General features: G+C 41.7%; 1 protein-coding gene across 6 annotated transcripts in view; it reads left to right on the plus strand.

Moving 5' to 3' along the window:
* LOC138747523 (thyroid hormone receptor alpha) overlaps positions 1 to 17550 on the plus strand; it is a 471266-nt gene that overhangs the window by 409917 nt on the left and 43799 nt on the right. The window contains exon 1 of one of the 6 annotated variants that reach the window (XM_069906804.1): positions 1520 to 1595. The exons of the other annotated variants lie outside the window; for them this stretch is intronic. Within the exon in view, the coding sequence (XP_069762905.1) occupies positions 1560 to 1595 (36 nt within the window). The 5' untranslated portion in view covers positions 1520 to 1559. Of the gene's footprint in view, positions 1 to 1519; positions 1596 to 17550 lie in introns of those variants that run through there. 6 annotated transcript variants of the gene reach the window in all.

Here is a 17550-nt window from a genome sequence, read left to right on the forward strand (position 1 = left end):
CATCAAGTGACCCCAGATGATGCAATGCTGACCTTGGCTCCAACAATAGGTTGTGGAGGAGGTGCACCACAAGGCTGGCAAAGGACAGAATCTGGAGGAGCTTCGATCCCACCATAGTGCAGTCGATAACTGCTCTCGCTGACTGCACCATGGACATCTGAGCATGGGTGCTGGCACCTATAAACTGGACATTAGCAGGTCAGCGAATGGAGGAGGAAACAGCAGAGAACTCAGTGTTCCTGCTCATTATTTCTTAATTCCCTTTCTTCCTTCGTCTGTCACTCAGGGTGAGGTCGATCTATTTTTTAAAAATTTCCTTTTGTTTAGCATTCCAAAGCAAATTCTACTCGGCTCTTGGAAGGTTGCTGAGAGAGTGGAGAACTGGATCCAGGGCTCTGTGATTTGCTTTGGCAAACGTAATGCATTTCAACTAAGAACATTCAATTGTTAGTCAGACAACTTCATGTCAATCTTGGCGATGGGTAGCTTGCGATTCAATTGTCTCGTGCAAAATACGATAATGTGCTGTTCACATGGGAAATTAATGCCCTTGAAAGTGAAACGTATTGTCCTTCCCAAAAGATAAACTCATATACCCTGGATACTATGGTAACTGAAACCAAAGTTCAAACTCATGATATAACAGTATCAAAAGGCAAAATTCCTAAGTACAAATTGCACACATATGTGTACACGGCACAAAGGCAACTCATAAGTGGACAATAATTCAGCAACTCACTGGTACTTCAGTACATGAATACCTGAAAGCAGCTTTCAGTTCCTGAAAACAGATCATTTATCGCAGCATCTGCCCACTGAACATTAAGTTTTTTGCGATCAACACTGATGGATATTGTCATACTGAGAAACAACTCTCTAATATGTTGAGTAATATAGTGTCCAATAACATGTGAATGCGCTGTACTTGCAAATGACCATCATAGACGTGCTCCCATTGCGGTCTCCTATACATTGGAGTCTGGATGCAGACTGACAGATCATTTTGTTGGGCGCCTCGCCTCTGTCCACCGCAATACCGTGGATCTCCCAGTGGCCACCCAATTCCCTCGCTGACCTGTCTTCCCATGGTCTCATGCACTGCCAGACTGAGACCACCCTCAAATCGGAGGACCTCATCTTTCAACTGGGCATCCTCCAACCAGATGGCATTAACATTGACTTCTCTGGCTCTCGTTAAACCGCTCACCCCCACTTCTTCCCCCGTCCTTCCCCCAGCCCTGCCTCTCCCTTGTCTCCTTTCACACAAACATAATAAATTCCTACCTCATTCCTTATCATATCCTCTTGTTGGTCTGGATTCCTCCCCCAGCCCAGCCCTGTCTGAATTCTGAGACTTTCTCAGATTTCCTGCTTCTGGCTCATTCTGCCTATTCCTTGAAGAAGGGCCCAGGCCCAAAACTTCAGCAATATATCTTTGTCTCCTATGGATGCTGAAAAGACTGGCTGTGTCCCTCCAGCATTTTGGTGTGTTTTTATTATAGATACAAGGAATAACAGTACCAGAAAGTGACACATATGGAGACTGGATACTACAGCACATGGAAACAATACATGCACAGATTGTTAAAGTACCTGTAAGTGACACTCATGTACACTGGTCATCAAGAACATAATGTATATGCCACTGTATAAGATGGTCCTGAACTTTAAAATGTCACCCCAAAACCAGGGGTCAAATTTAAAATCTGAACCTTAACAGTGAGGTCTCAGTGCTTCCCCCATAGGTTCTGACAATCAATTCTATACAGGCTTTCAATGGCCAGTTAAAGAAGCCAACGGTTGTTTATTTTAAAACCACTGATAAAATTTAAATCCTTACTAGGTAAGTTGCTTTTGAAATATTGTGAATTAGTACATTAAATGTGTCAAGCAGGTGCACTCCACTGGTCAGCAATAAGTGCCAGACTTGGGGTAGCCTTATATAGCAAGTATAGCTCAAAACCTACATTTGAGGTGGAAATAAAAGAATTTCATATATGGTAATCCACAAAACCTCTCCCTCAGTGCCCCCATTCCCCCACACAGATGGAGGTCTGATCCCTGAAACCCCCACCCAACTCCTGAATCATCTAACCTCCCAATCAGTACCCTCCAGTCAAGGCGCTGATCTCTTCTCACCACGCCACCAGATGCTGACCTCCAGCCAAAGGCCACCGCTGCAAGCCCCTCCTGCTTGATCCCAATTAGGCCCCTTACTGCCGACCCACACCCCACTGGATCTGGCTCGGTTTAGGTCCCTCAATGCTGGGAAAGGAATACAATAACTTGTCAGTCTGTACTGCAAACTGAAACATGGAACAACCCCAGAGCTGCCATGTACTCTTGCATGAAGATAATAAAATGTTATAAAAACAGTCATCTTTTACACCAGCATATATGGTCATTTGTATTCATTGAATGGCAATGTGCCTGAAAACAATATACATGGCACCAGCACAGAAAAATGGTACTGCTCTGCACTTGGTGATATTTATTTATTTTAAATTTATTTAAACATACAGCACGGTAACAGGCTACTTCAGCCCCCGAGTCCATGCCGCACAATTAACCACCAATTAACCTACACCACCCCCCCCCCCCACCCCGTACGTTTTTGAACAGTGGGAGCAAACCAGAGCCCCTGGAGAAAACCCATGGGAGAACGTACAAACTCCTTAGTCGCTGGCGTTGTAAAGGCATTGCGTTAACCACCACGCCAACTGTACCTGAAAATAGAATTTGTCTCTATCTATTGGTAAGGCGTCTGAAAGTAGCTCTGCCCTGCATTGGCTTTTCCAGTATCTGCAAACAGATCTTTAGGATATTGTGTTTGAAATGAAAACCAACACTGATTTGGCCCTGTGACTACTCTGGTATTTGTCTAACAACAAGCAAGAAACCACAACTATTTCATTTAATCACAGGATGCTCAGTTAATACGTAGGAGCAGAATGCAGGTTTCTTTGAGTATTGTCATACTTCAAAGCACAGGGAGGTTTTCTCTACTATAAATAGATCTCATTCTTGCTACCTGTGAAAGACATAGAGGTAAAACAGTAGAGAAGGAGATGCTGTTCTGTACTGGATTATCCTTATCATAGAAGATATACAAAATCAGTGGCCATAAAGAAGAGTCACTTCACCAGGCCCTTTCAAACTACTGTGTAAAATGGGATTAACCAGATAGCTCGGTTAGCGCCCCACTCACACGGCAATAAGAAAGGGCCTGACCTGATCAGCATGGTCCAAATCCAACCGGGTCCCTGCCCTACCTCAAAGGTAGTCAGGGAACCCAGTTAAACTTAACTAGGTCGTGTCCACCATCAACTTGAACAGGAAAATGGCTGACCTGTGATGCCAGAGCAGGAAACCCCTGAGTGAAGTGCCTGCCGTGATCGGGGCGAGAGAGAGGTTGCTGCTACAGTGCCTGAGCTGCCATGGGGAGGGGGGGGAGGTGAGAGGAGGGTCCACAATCGAGAGGAGTGAGGTTGCTGCCGTGGGAGAGGGGGGGAGAGAGGGATTGGTGGCGTGGGAAGGGAGAGAGGTTGCTGCCACGGCGGGGAAGGGGTCACTGCCACAGGGGAAAGAGGGGTCACTGTCGCAGGGCAGAGGGGTCACTGCCATGGGTGAGAGAGGGGACGCTGCAGCGGGGGAGAAAGGGGTCACTGCCATGAGGGGGAGAGGGGTAGCTGCCGCAATAGGAGAGGGGTTGCTGGAGTGGGGGAAAGAGGAGTGGCTACCGCCGGGGAGAGAGGGGATGCTGCCGTGTGGGGGAGAGTGGTTGCTGCCATGAAGGGGGAGAAAGGGGGGGTTGTGTACTGCCACTGCTGTGAATGTCACTCCGGTTGTGGGGGTACAGTAGACTTACAGATAGTTACCATGAGTGCATGATGCACTTTCTGCGTAATTGTGGGTGTGCGATCCCCCTTAAATCACCGGGTTGGCGATTTAATGCGTCCATCCCCCCGCAGCATAAAAGGTGCTGGAACCACTAATCACACCTGGGTCTCAGGAGGGCTACCCAGGTACTGCTGCTTAAAAGAGGCTAGTGTCTCTTTGAATAAGGAGGACATTTTTGGAATTGAAGATACAGTAACCAGAAAAGGTACTGTTGTGTGTTATTCCTAGAAAGGGGGAACACAAAACAAGTGGCTATAAAGTAAATAAGACCACCTCACTCTTGATTAAGAAAGAAATCTGTGAAAAACAGACTCTAACTCTTAGGCAAGATGAGGGAGTTTGTGAAATCACTCAGAGGATGAAATTAACTCAAAGACAACTTGTCAAAAGACTCGTGAGTTTAAAGAGATCTGAGGACATAATGTTTAAAAGTGCTTCATAATTACTTCTGAACTATGATTTAAAAAGATCCTCAAGTTTCAACAAGATGTTTGACCTCAACTTTAAAATGGACTTTTTCAGAATCAAGCTTAAAGTGTAATGGTTTGAATTTAATCACACACACACATAAATACATTGTGAATAGTGGGGTTAACATAGAGTTAAGTTCAGAGTTAAGTAACAAATATTATGTTGTCAATAGTTTCATAAAAACTATTATTTTGAATTTACCATTGTGCAGTGAATTTTCTATTGCTGTTCCTTTGTTAGTACTAATAAAGTTTGTTAGTTTGTAACACTGTGGACTCTCCTCCAGTGCTCCCACACTCTCCACAGCCACACAGACTTCAGTCCAAACCATCAGCAACCCGAGCTCCAGATCCAAACCACTGACACGATCAGGAAGCCCTCAGTGCCTTCTGGAGTCATTCCCGCCCTCGGTACTCTCTCGCATCCCGATTCTCAGGATCAGCTTATCACAAAATTTGTCAACCCTCCATCTCATGCAGCACTATACTTGGTGGCACCGCTCTTGGATCAGTCAGGCAAAATTATTCCTGAAATAAAGGGATCAGAAAGGAACAGAGACAAATTTGTGGGTCAGCTCTCAGACCAGCCTGGAGCATATGATTTCCCCGCATTTCTCTTTCTTGTGGAGTTGCAGCTCTGTTTAATTTCCATCAGTATCGGCTGATAAAAATGTGTTCCACTGTCGACAAATAGCTTGCCTTCACTCATGAACATGGAGGAAGAACCAAAAGGGTAATCAATGCACAGGAAAACATCAAATTTATTAGAAGGAAAAATCAAAGATCAAAATTTCTCTTTAATATAAATTGCACAGTGACGTCACGGCACTGAACAAAAGATCAAAGACCAGAAAAACATCAAGCTGGATGAATATCCTTCCTGACAAGAACATTAGGGTGCAAACATAGGAAGTGAAATGATACTTTGGAGCCAGCTTTCGGTGGCTTTGTAAACAATTTCAGGAAACTAGAACATTAGGAAAGTCAAAGATAAGTCTTGGGCCATCAAGCTGAGCGAGTTGCTTCCTCCGGTCCCTGTTACTGCATGAATCTACCAAATGTTTCACCTCCGACACCCCCCTCCACCTCCAGTTTTATTCTAGACCCTTGTCTCCCTTTGGTTGGTTGCAGGCTCATCAGAGAAGAATACAAGAGTAGATTTTTTGCCTTTGAAAGCAGTGGGTTTGATGCAGCATGAGGTTTCCATCAACTTGACAGATGCTCATAGCTGATGCATCAATTTAATTTGTGCAAAATTCTTCAAAGATGAGGAGAAATTGTTTTCTTTAAACTCACAGACGTGATGATCTGAATGCATGGCTAATGGAAGAAAATCCATCAGGAACTTTGGAAAGAGAAATGGTTTTCACTCGAAGGGGAAAAAAATTGCATTGCAGGGCTAGAGCAGTGGGACCAACTAATGCTTTCAGAAGGAACTCAACAACCTCCTGTAAATCTCAATTGAGCCCAGAGCCTGATGTTTGGGCATCATTGAGCTGTTATGGTTCAACTGTTTATTGCATTAAAAGCTTCTGAGAAATAAAACCAGAAAATCCTGGAGCAACTATGGAGAGAAATATTACAGAGTTAGTAAGATGATCTTTAATGGATGAATGGACGCATCAATAATGGTTCAGGTATGATTTTAATATTTAAAGTGATCTCTGGGGAGATACCATGGGGACAGGGCAACTTGCTGTCAACATAATATTTGGTTGTTTGATATTCTAATGAGGCTTGGTGTTAAGTTTTTATTTGATAACATTGCTATCCATTACTACATTAAAAATGCAACACAAATCTCTAAATGAACAATGTCAATGCTCTGTGTAGTCATCTGTGCACAGTCGTGCTGAAGGTGGAGGAAGAAGGACAAGCTGTAAAGAGCTTTGAGTAATTGCCAGGATAACGCTTTCCTTCTCTTTGGTGCACCCGACTTCCCCTTTCTCCAACGTGTCGGCCTGCCTCTCCTGCAATACTTGGTTTCCCTGTGAAACGCATGGTCTCCGTCCATATCCTGGTATGGACAATTCTCCACCTCAGCAATCCAGCACCATTTAGAGTTAAATGCAATCAGAAAGCAAAAGGTGCCTCTCACTAAAGGCATGAGAAAGTGATGCTATTCTTGATGATATGGTACATTCATAAGCTCGGGATGATCAGTGCTTAGCTTACATATACTCTCTGCCAAGCCCAATCCTACATGGCTTGATGTGGATTCAGAAGAAGAAAAGTCATAGTCCTTCTATTAACTCAGATAAATAAATTCACCAAAAGAACTCTGCCTTGTGCATTAAATGCAGGAGAAGCTCCTTGAAAGGAAGGCTGCAGCGATATTCATTGTGTAATTTCCAGTTCCTCCATTACGCCCCACTAGAATTCTCCTGCGCCAGGTGGAAAATATGGCTGGAATCCTGAGCAGTTTCCAAATTAGACTTCTGAAGCATCATAAAATCTTAGCACAGCCTGCATTGGGGCACAGCATACTGTGTTAAAATGACAAACGTCATGAGGGAGAAATTCCTCCCAAAAGAGTGCAGCAGAGGTATATAACTGAAGGCAGCATTTACCAGCAATATACCACAAACTGGGTACATGGTACAAGATGAATTATACACTGGGAGGTGGAGATTCATTCTTCACTGCTGCACTCTCTGTGTAAAGTTGCATATAACGTTCTGCTTCTGAAACTTGATTCAGTTCAAGTCAATGGAACCAAAATATGGAATTGAAATATAATCCACACACGCTGCATTATTGTACTTTTAACCCACGCCACACCATAAATTTCTACTGCAGTCTGAATCAGATTTTGGAGGGAGCGGACGTTTTGATGAAGTGGTGATCTAACAGATGATTTATCCTGGATATTGTTAAACTCCTTCAGTGTTGCATCTGGAAGCATCCAAGTGAGAAAAATTATAACCCACAATGCATTTGACTTGGCTTACAGGTGATAATGAACTTTTAATCCTAAGATAGCTTAGAAACATTCATTGAGTTTCTTGTCAATGGTTCTTTGGCTTGGCTTCACGGACGAAGATTTATGGAGGGGGTAAAAGTCCACGTCAGCTGCAGGCTCGTTTGTGGCTGACAAGTCCGATGCGGGACAGGCAGACACGGTTGCAGCGGTTGCAGGGGAAAATTGGTGGGTTGGGGTTGGGTGTTGGGTTTTTCCTCCTTTGTCTTTTGTCAGTGAGGTGGGCTCTGCAGTCTTCTTCAAAGGAGGTTGCTGCCCGCCGAACTGTGAGGCACCAAGATGCACGGTTTGAGGCGATATCAGCCCACTGGCGGTGGTCAATGTGGCAGGCACCAAGAGATTTCTTTAGGCAGTCCTTGTACCTCTTCTTTGGTGCACCTCTGTCACGGTGGCCAGTGGAGAGCTCGCCATATAACACGATCTTGGGAAGGCAATGGTCCTCCATTCTCCATTCAATGGTAATCCTTGGGATATTGATGAAGGGGATGGTTCTGCCATTGAAAGTCAAGAGGGGGCAATCATTTCTGCATAAGAGATGAGATTTGCACCCCATCATCCCAAGGTTTCGAGCATGATTCACTATTTGGAGAAAACCAAATGAAACTGAACACTCCTGATAGCAGCTAGCAGTCCAGCATTTCTCCTTATGGGAAGAAGGTTATTTCTGGAGATGGTTTGGAATATCTCACTTGTCTGTAGAATTGCACAACATGGAAATAGACCTCCAGCCCACCAAGTCCATGCCAATCATCAAACCCCTATTCACCAGAATACTACACATAGAACATTACAGCTCAGTACAGGCCCTTCAGCTCATGATGTTATGCCAACCCATATGTTTTTACCAAAAAAAAAACCAAATCTTTCTTACCTCATAACCTTCTATTTTTCTTCCATCCATGTGCATGTCTAAGAGTCTCTAAAATGCCCCTAAGGTTTCAACCTCCATCACCACCTCTGGCATTCCAGGCACCCCCAACTCTGTGTGTAAAAAACATACCCCTGATGCCTCCCCTAAACTTTCCTCCCTTCACTTTATACGAATAGCCTCTGGGGTTTGCTACTCCTGCCCTGGGATAGAAAGGTGCTGGCTGTCACCCTATTCTATGTCTCTCAAATCATGCTCTGATTACATTTTATTCTCACACATTCCTCTCAATTCATACCAGATTCTACTGTTCACCCACACACTCAGGGCCATTTATAATGGCCAATTGGCCTACCAACCTGCATGTTCTTGAGACGCAGGAGGAAACCAGAGCACCTGGAAGAAACCCATGTGATTGCAAAGAGAACATTCTGACTCCACACAGACAGCCCTTGAGATCTGGGGATAAACAGCTTTACGAGCCTCAATAACTCTTGCTCTATTTCTTTGGTTGAAATAATAATTCTTAGCCATGTTCACCTTCTTCCTCAATGACCTTCCCTTTATCATAAGGTCACATGTTGGATGGATGATGAAAGCTTTACCTAATCCATCAAAGTGGAGCAATAATTCCCTTGTATACACAACAGGCTGTTATATCATTAAAAACTCATTAGCACTCCTGATTTTACTGCATCCTTCCATTACAAGGGTTATCCTTTTGACAGGTTCCAGTGTGTCATTCTACCTGAGAGATAGCCCGATGTATGTGGCCTTAATGCCTTTTAGATTAATGCACATCAAGGCCGCCTAATGTAATACCATGTTTATCCCTTGCTTCTGGTATTGCTTTTGTATGAACATCCCCGAGCAAAGGAAATGTTACAACTAATTAGATCTCTCTGAATTAAAACTTAAACTGTGGCTCAAGATAATGCAAATTACCAATCACTATCATGGAGCATAATCACAAGATCACAAGACACAGGAGCAGTAGACGACCCATTGGCCATCGAGTCTGCACCGCCATTCTAATCATAAGCTGATCTAACCTCCCACTCCCCGTAACACTTGATGCCCTCACTCATCAAATACCTGTCAATCTCTGCCTTAAGTACACCCGACGGCCTCGCTTCCAATTTTTTTTGCAGGAACCAAACGCAACACTTCTAAGTTGGCTGATTTCGCAGGGCATTGGTGGGTGGCTGGTGAGGAAGCTGGGTAAAGAGATATGCCAGCTATTTAGACAAATGGAGTGTGTGGCACATACATGCCGGAGGAAGTATAATGTGGATCAAGAGATATGTAGAGAGTCCAGCGAGGAAATGGGTGACCATCCTTGATTGTAGTGCATGGCAGAGGAGGATTGAAGGGCTACATGTGTATTTATGTTGTTATTTTTTGATGTTTTTTTTCCTGTTATTCTTAACATCTTGCCATAGCTTCATCAACAGCTCTTTCTAAACCTCCTTGGAAGATTGAAGCTACTATCTTTGACCCTTATCACAAGCTTTCTATCCTGGGAAATAGTTCCTCCCTCTCCCGAGGTAAATCTCTGAATCTGAACCAGGCTAATCACAGTATTGGTTTAATACTTGGCCTTGTGATTTGAACCATATATTCACACTTGTTTCCACCTGAATAATATTGCCCAACTCTGCTCCTGCCTCAGCTGCTCAGTTACTGGATATCTCATACACATCTTCTGACCACAACTCTCCAACTACTCAGCACACATGGTCAATTGCAAAGTTACAACTCTCATGAGGATGAACATAAGAACGATTTTAGTCATTGAACATCCGCAATAAATCATTCAGTAGTATCAGTACATCTGAATATGTGGAGCAAAGGACAACCAATATTGAATGCTGGTGATCATTCCTCCAAGTATTTTCAAAGGTTATTTCCACTGAATGGATGGAAATTTGCAGAATGATGTGAGAAAATTACTTCCCTGTTCTTACAGCAGGAGTCCAATATTTCTCTTGCTTGTAACATCCGAATGGTGCTTTATAACACTGAATAATATTTTTTTCCAAAAAGTTTGCTTCCTGAAAAAAAAGGGGATTATGATATACAACTTCAAGCTGAACACAAAGATAATTTCATATTTGCTGTATCACGTAGGAAGTTGGAGAAACATTAAATTAACTTTTATTGAACTTAGCTTGTTTAATCGCATAATGACGCTGACACATTGTGTTAGTTCAACTGACCTAAAAATGTTTTGCCACTGATTTTCATTTATACTCAATATCTGATGCCTCTCGTGTCAGTGTCCAACAATAGTCGGCCAGCATTGATGGATTCCAGCTGCCTTGATACCACTTTTCCATGGTCACAATGTCCTATAGACAATAGACAGTAGGTGCTGGAGGAGGCCATTCAGTCCATCGAGCCAGCACCGCCATTCATTTAGATCATGACTGATCTTCCCCTACCTGTACCCTGCCCCTGCCTTCTCCCCATAACCCTTAATTCCCCTGTCCACAAAAATCTTATCTAACTCCCTCTTGAACTTATCCAGAGAACCTGCCTCTACCACCCTCTGCGGCAAAGCATTCCACAGACCAACAATGCTCAGGGTAAAAAAAAAATTCTCACCTCTGTCCTAAAGGGCCTTCCTTGTATTTTTTTTTTCGAAACTTTATTTATTAATTTTAACATATGAAGAAAGTAAGTAATTCACGTACATAAAAAATACAAAATAAAGTAATACAAGTACAAAGTAACATAGTTAATACAATACCAATCTCGGCATCTCCCCCTAACAACTAAAAACTAAGACTAAAAAAAAAACTATTTTTAACCCCTAAACCCCCGCCTCCCCACCCCCACGATAAAGAGTGAAGAATTAATACTATTAGTATAATAAAAAAAATTAAAAATATATATCTTAAAAAAAGCTTGATATATATAAAAAACAAACAAAAAAAATATTAATTGAGTATTAATTATTAATCCAAAAAATTTTTATTATATAAGAATATATATGAAAAAAACAAAAAGAACTTAAACAAAAAAAAACAACTAATAATAAAAAACTAAAAAAGAAAGAAAAAAAAAGAAAACATATATATAGAAAAAATATATAATAAAAAAAGTTTTTTTTAAAAAATGATTAATTCAGACTTATTTAAATTGTATATAATCAATAAATGAGGTCGACTTTAACTCATAAAAAGACATCTTATCTTGTATAGAAAAAGATATTCTTTCCATAACCAAACAAAACTTCATCTCTGAATTTTTTTTTTTCTCTTTGGCTTGGCTTCGCGGACGAAGATTTATGGAGGGGGTAAAAAGTCCACGTCAGCTGCAGGCTCGTTTGTGGCTGACAAGTCCGATGCGGGACAGGCAGGCACGATTGCAGCGGTTGCAAGGGAAAATTGGTTGGTTGGGGTTGGGTGTTGGGTTTTTCCTCCTTTGCCTTTTGTCAGTGAGGTGGGCTCTGCGGTCTTCTTCAAAGGAGGTTGCTGCCCGCCAAACTGTGAGGCGCCAAGATGCACGGTTTGAGGCGTTATCAGCCCACTGGCGGTGGTCAATGTGGCAGGCACCAAGAGATTTCTTTAGGCAGTCCTTGTACCTTTTCTTTGGTGCACCTCTGTCACGGTGGCCAGTGGAGAGCTCGCCATATAATACGATCTTGGGAAGGCGATGGTCCTCCATTCTGGAGACGTGACCCATCCAGCGCAGCTGGATCTTCAGCAGCGTGGACTCGATGCTGTCGACCTCTGCCATCTCGAGTACTTCGACGTTAGGGGTGTAAGCGCTCCAATGGATGTTGAGGATGGAGCGGAGACAACGCTGGTGGAAGCGTTCTAGGAGCCGTAGGTGGTGCCGGTAGAGGACCCATGATTCGGAGCCGAACAGGAGTGTGGGTATGACAACGGATCTGTATACGCTTATCTTTGTGAGGTTTTTCAGTTGGTTGTTTTTCCAGACTCTTTTGTGTAGTCTTCCAAAGGCGCTATTTGCCTTGGCGAGTCTGTTGTCTATCTCATTGTCGATCCTTGCATCTGATGAAATGGTGCAGCCGAGATAGGTAAACTGGTTGACCGTTTTGAGTTTTGTGTGCCCGATGGAGATGTGGGGGGGCTGGTAGTCATGGTGGGGAGCTGGCTGATGGAGGACCTCAGTTTTCTTCAGGCTGACTTCCAGGCCAAACATTTTGGCAGTTTCCGCAAAGCAGGACGTCAAGCGCTGAAGAGCTGGCTCTGAATGGGCAACTAAAGCGGCATCATCTGCAAAGAGTAGTTCACGGACAAGTTTCTCTTGTGTCTTGGTGTGAGCTTGCAGGCGCCTCAGATTGAAGAGACTGCCATCCGTGCGGTACCGGATGTAAACAGCGTCTTCATTGTTGGGGTCTTTCATGGCTTGGTTCAGCATCATGCTGAAGAAGATTGAAAAGAGGGTTGGTGCGAGAACACAGCCTTGCTTCACGCCATTGTTAATGGAGAAGGGTTCAGAGAGCTCATTGCTGTATCTGACCCGACCTTGTTGGTTTTCGTGCAGTTGGATAATCATGTTGAGGAACTTTGGGGGACATCCGATGCGCTCTAGTATTTGCCAAAGCCCTTTCCTGCTCACGGTGTCGAAGGCTTTGGTGAGGTCAACAAAGGTGATGTAGAGTCCTTTGTTTTGTTCTCTGCACTTTTCTTGGAGCTGTCTGAGGGCAAAGACCATGTCAGTGGTTCCTCTGTTTGCGCGAAAGCCGCACTGTGATTCTGGGAGAATATTCTCGGCGACACTAGGTATTATTCTATTTAGTAGAATCCTAGCGAAGATTTTGCCTGCAATGGAGAGCAACGTGATTCCCCTGTAGTTTGATTATACACCTGTCTAAAGACAATACATTTCTATTCTTCCAAGTAGTCGCTATACATTTCTTGGCCACTGCCAGCGCTAAGTAAATAAAAGAGATCTGGTAATTAAATCAATCAACGGTTGCATATTCCCTAATAAAAATATATCAGGGTCTAATACAATATGAAGATTATATAGATTATTAAATACAGATTGAATACCTTTCCAAAATTGTTGTAACCGATCACACAACCAAAGCATGTAAAAAAGTACCAGAAACCTGATCACAACGAAAACAAAGATCTGACTTACTAAAACCAATTTTTTTAAATTTTTCGGGTGTTAAATATAATTGATGTATAAAACTATAATTAATCATCGCCAATCTAGCATTAATCAATTTTCGAACACTATTACGGCAGATTTCAGACCAATCTTCTTCAGTTATTGTTAAACTTAAATCTTTTTCCCATTTCATTTTATCTTTATCCCAATCTATTTTACTTTCACTTTCCAACAAAATACGATACAAACCTGATATATAACCCTTTTTTGGAAATGAGAGCACATATTTCTCAAAATCAGTTTCAGACAGTAAATTCATTTGACGACCGCATACCTGTTTTACAAAAGATCTTAACTGATAATACACAAATATAGAATAACCACTTATATCAAATCTCTTTTGCAATTCTACAAAAGAACAAAAATGACCTTCTAAAAAAGTCAGATAAATTATGTATTCCTTTCTCCTCCCATTGCTTCAAAATAGTATTAGATACCGTGAAAGGAACAAGTTGATTATTATATAATGGTAATCTTCCCGACCACTTATTTTTCAATCCCATTTTATGTAATTTACTTGTCCATAAATTCATTAAATGTTTCAATATTGGTACATCATAAGTTCGTAACAAATTTTTATTCCATCAAAATAAAAATTCATTCGAAAATTTTTCAGAAATAACTGCCAATTCTATCTGTGCCCAACTAAGCGTATCTTGTGTGGCCATTAATGCGCTAAGAAATCTAAATTGAGCTGCTTCATAATAAAATTGAAAGTTAGGTAGCTGTAACCCTCCAAATTGAAAATCCCACATCAATTTTTTCAATGCCACCCTAGGAAATTTTCCTTTCCACAAAAAAATCCCTAATTACTTTATATAAATCCTTAAAAAATCTTTTTTGTAAACAACAAGGAATTGATTGAAATAAATATTGTATACGAGGAAAAATATTCATTTTTATAGTATTAATTCTTCCTAATAAACCCAAAGGTAAATCTTTCCATTTAACTAAATCTGCCTTAATCTTCTTCATTAAAGGAAGATAATTAAGTGAATATAAATTTTGGTAGTCAGTATTAACATTAATTCCCAAATATTTAATTTGTTTCGTCCACTTCAAATTCGTAATATTTCTAAACATTGAATAATCATCTTTACTAATTGATAAAATTTCACTTTTAGTCCAATTAACCTTATAACCAGTAATTGACCATAAATCTCTAAGGAATCTTGAAGTGCTGGCAGAGAAACATCAGGATCCACCAAATACAGCAAAACGTCATCCGCAAATAAATTTATTTTATAATCTTCATTCAAGACTCTCATACCTTTGATACTATCATTCTGACGTATTAATTGTGCTAGAGGTTCAATAACTAAAGCAAACAAGGCGGGTGATAATGGACATCCTTGTCTAGTAGATCTTGTTAAATTAAAGGATTCTGAAAGCAAACCATTAGTAACAACTCTAGCTTTCGGACCATTATACAGAGCCCTAATCATACCAATAAATGAGAGACCAAACAAAAACTTTTCAAGTACTTTAAATAAAAACTTCCATTCTACTCTATCGAATGCCTTTTCTGCATCCAATGAAACCACCATTGGATAATTCTTCTGAGATTTAGATCTATTTATCAAAATAATTAATCATAGAATATTATCCGAAGCATACCTATTTTTTTATAAAACCTGTTTGATCACGATGTATTATCTTTGGTAAATACTGAGCCAACCTATTAGCCATAACTTTAGCCACTATTTTATAGTCTACATTTAGGCCTTCCTTGTATTCTTAAACTATGGCCTCTAGTCCCAGTCTCCCCCAACATCAGGAACATGTAATCAGTTTCTATCGTGTCCCTTAATAATGTTAGGTACCTCAATCATATCTCCCCTCTTCCTTCTAAGTTCCAACATATACAATCCCAGTTTATCCAACCTTTTGGCATGTATCAATCCCGCCATCCTTGGAACTAACCTTGTGAATCTACGCTGCACTCCCTCAATAGTGAGAATGTCCTTCCGCAAATTGTGTCCAGAGATGGACACAATACTCCAGGTGTGGTCTCACCAGGGCCCTGTACAACTGCAGAAGTACATCTTTGCTCCTATACTCTATTCCCCTTATTATGAAGGCCAACCTGCCATTTGCCTTTTTCACACCTTGTTAAACCTGCATGCTAGCTTTTAGCGACTGATGTAGAGGTACACCTAGATCACGTTGCACTTCCCCACTCCCTAACTTGACTCCATTTAAATAATAATCTGCCTTCCTGTTCCTGCCACCAAAGTGGATAACCTCACCTTTATCCACATTAAACTGCATCTTCCATGCATCCGCCCACTCACCCAACCTGTCCAAGTCTCCCTGCATTTTCCTCCCAACACTTTACACTGCCTCCCAGTTTCATGTCATCTGCAAATTTGCTAATGTTATTTATAATCCCCTTATCTAAATCATTAATATAGATGATAAACAACTGAGAACCCAGCACTAAGCCCGGGACCCCACTTGTCGCATCCTGCCATCCCGAAAGTGATCTGTTAATCCCTACACTTTGCTTCCTGTCTGTCAACCAATTTTCTATCCATGTCAGCACCCTACCCCCAATACCGTGCTCTCTGATTTTGCCTACTAATCTCCTGTGCAGGACCTTATCAAAAGCCTTCTGAAAGCCTTCTGAAAGTCCAAGTACACCACCTCCATTGGCCATGTCCACCCTCCTTGTCACATCCTCGAAAAATTTCAGAAGATGAGTCAAGCCTGATTTTCCTTTCAGAAATCCATGCTGACTTGTAATGATCTATTATTTCTGTGTAAGTGTTCTATTATTTCTTCTTTTATAATAGATTTTAATATCTTCCCCACCACTGACGTCAGGCTAACTGGTCTGTAATTGCCTGCTCTCTCCCTCCTTCCCTTCTTAATAAGCAGCACCACATTAGCCACCTTCCAATCCACAGGCACCTCTCCTGAATGTATAGAACATTGAAAAATGTCATCCAATGCGTCCACAATTTCAAAAGCAACCTCCTTAAGCCGCCTGGGATGCAGTCTATCAGGCCCTGGGGACTTCGCAGTTCATTCAATTTACTCAAGACCACAGGCTTCCAAATCTGGATTTCCATCAATTTCTCCATTACCGTTGGAATTTCTATCAATTCCTTCGATACCACAGGACCTCTACCCCCTATCTGGCCTTTACCTGTACTGGTGAAGACAGATCCAAAGTATCTGTTAAACTCGTCAGCAATTTCCTTGCTTCCCGTGATAATTTCACCCGTTTCTGTTTTTAAGGGCCCAATTTTGGTCCTAACTAATTTTTTTCCTCTTTACATACCTAAAGAAGCTTTTACTATATAAATATATATATAATTGGCTAGTTTACTCTCGTACCTTGTTTTTTCCTCCCTTTCTTAGTTATCTTCTGTTGCTCTTTGAAGGTTTCCCAATCCTCTAGCTTCCCACTCCTCTTTGCTATATTCTACTTCCTCTCCTTGGTCTGGATACTGTTCTTAACTTCCTTTGTCCACCACAGTTGCCCTTTGCTCACCTTAAAACCTTTCTTCCTCTTTGGAATGAACTGGTCATGTACCTTCTGAAAGATGCTCAGAAATCCCTGCCATTTTTGTTCCACTGTTCTCTCAGCCAAGGTATCCTTTCATTGTATTTTGGCAAGCTCCTCTCTCATGGCTGCATACTTTCGACGTTCTTTCCTTCTCCCTTTCAAATTGCAAATTAAAACTTACCATATTATGGTCATTATTACCTAACGGCCCCCCTACTTCAAATCCGCATCATTACACAACACCAAATCTAGAATTGTCTTCCCCCTGCTAGGGTCCACCACGAGCTGCTCTAAGAATGTATCCTGGAGACATTCTATAAACTCATTTTCCCAGTCTACCTGCATGTTGAAATCCACCATAACACTGTATAATTTCTATTCTGTCATGCTTATCTTAACTCCTGAGTTATTCTGCCTCCAATATCCAAGCTACTGTTTGGGAGCCTGTATACGACTCCCATTATGGTCTTCTTCCCCTTGCAATTCCTCAACTCTATCCAAACAGAGTCTACTCCATCTGCTTTTATGTCACTCCTTTCAAGGGACTGAAAATCATTCCTCACTAACAGAGCCACCCCACCCCCTCGACCCACCTGTCTGTCCTTTCAATAGGACATATATCCTGGAATATTAATTTCCCAATCCTGGCCCTCCTGCAACCACG

Source organism: Narcine bancroftii, chromosome 12, assembly GCF_036971445.1.
Source record: "Narcine bancroftii isolate sNarBan1 chromosome 12, sNarBan1.hap1, whole genome shotgun sequence".
In the NCBI taxonomy this organism is placed as follows: Eukaryota; Metazoa; Chordata; class Chondrichthyes; order Torpediniformes; family Narcinidae; genus Narcine; species Narcine bancroftii.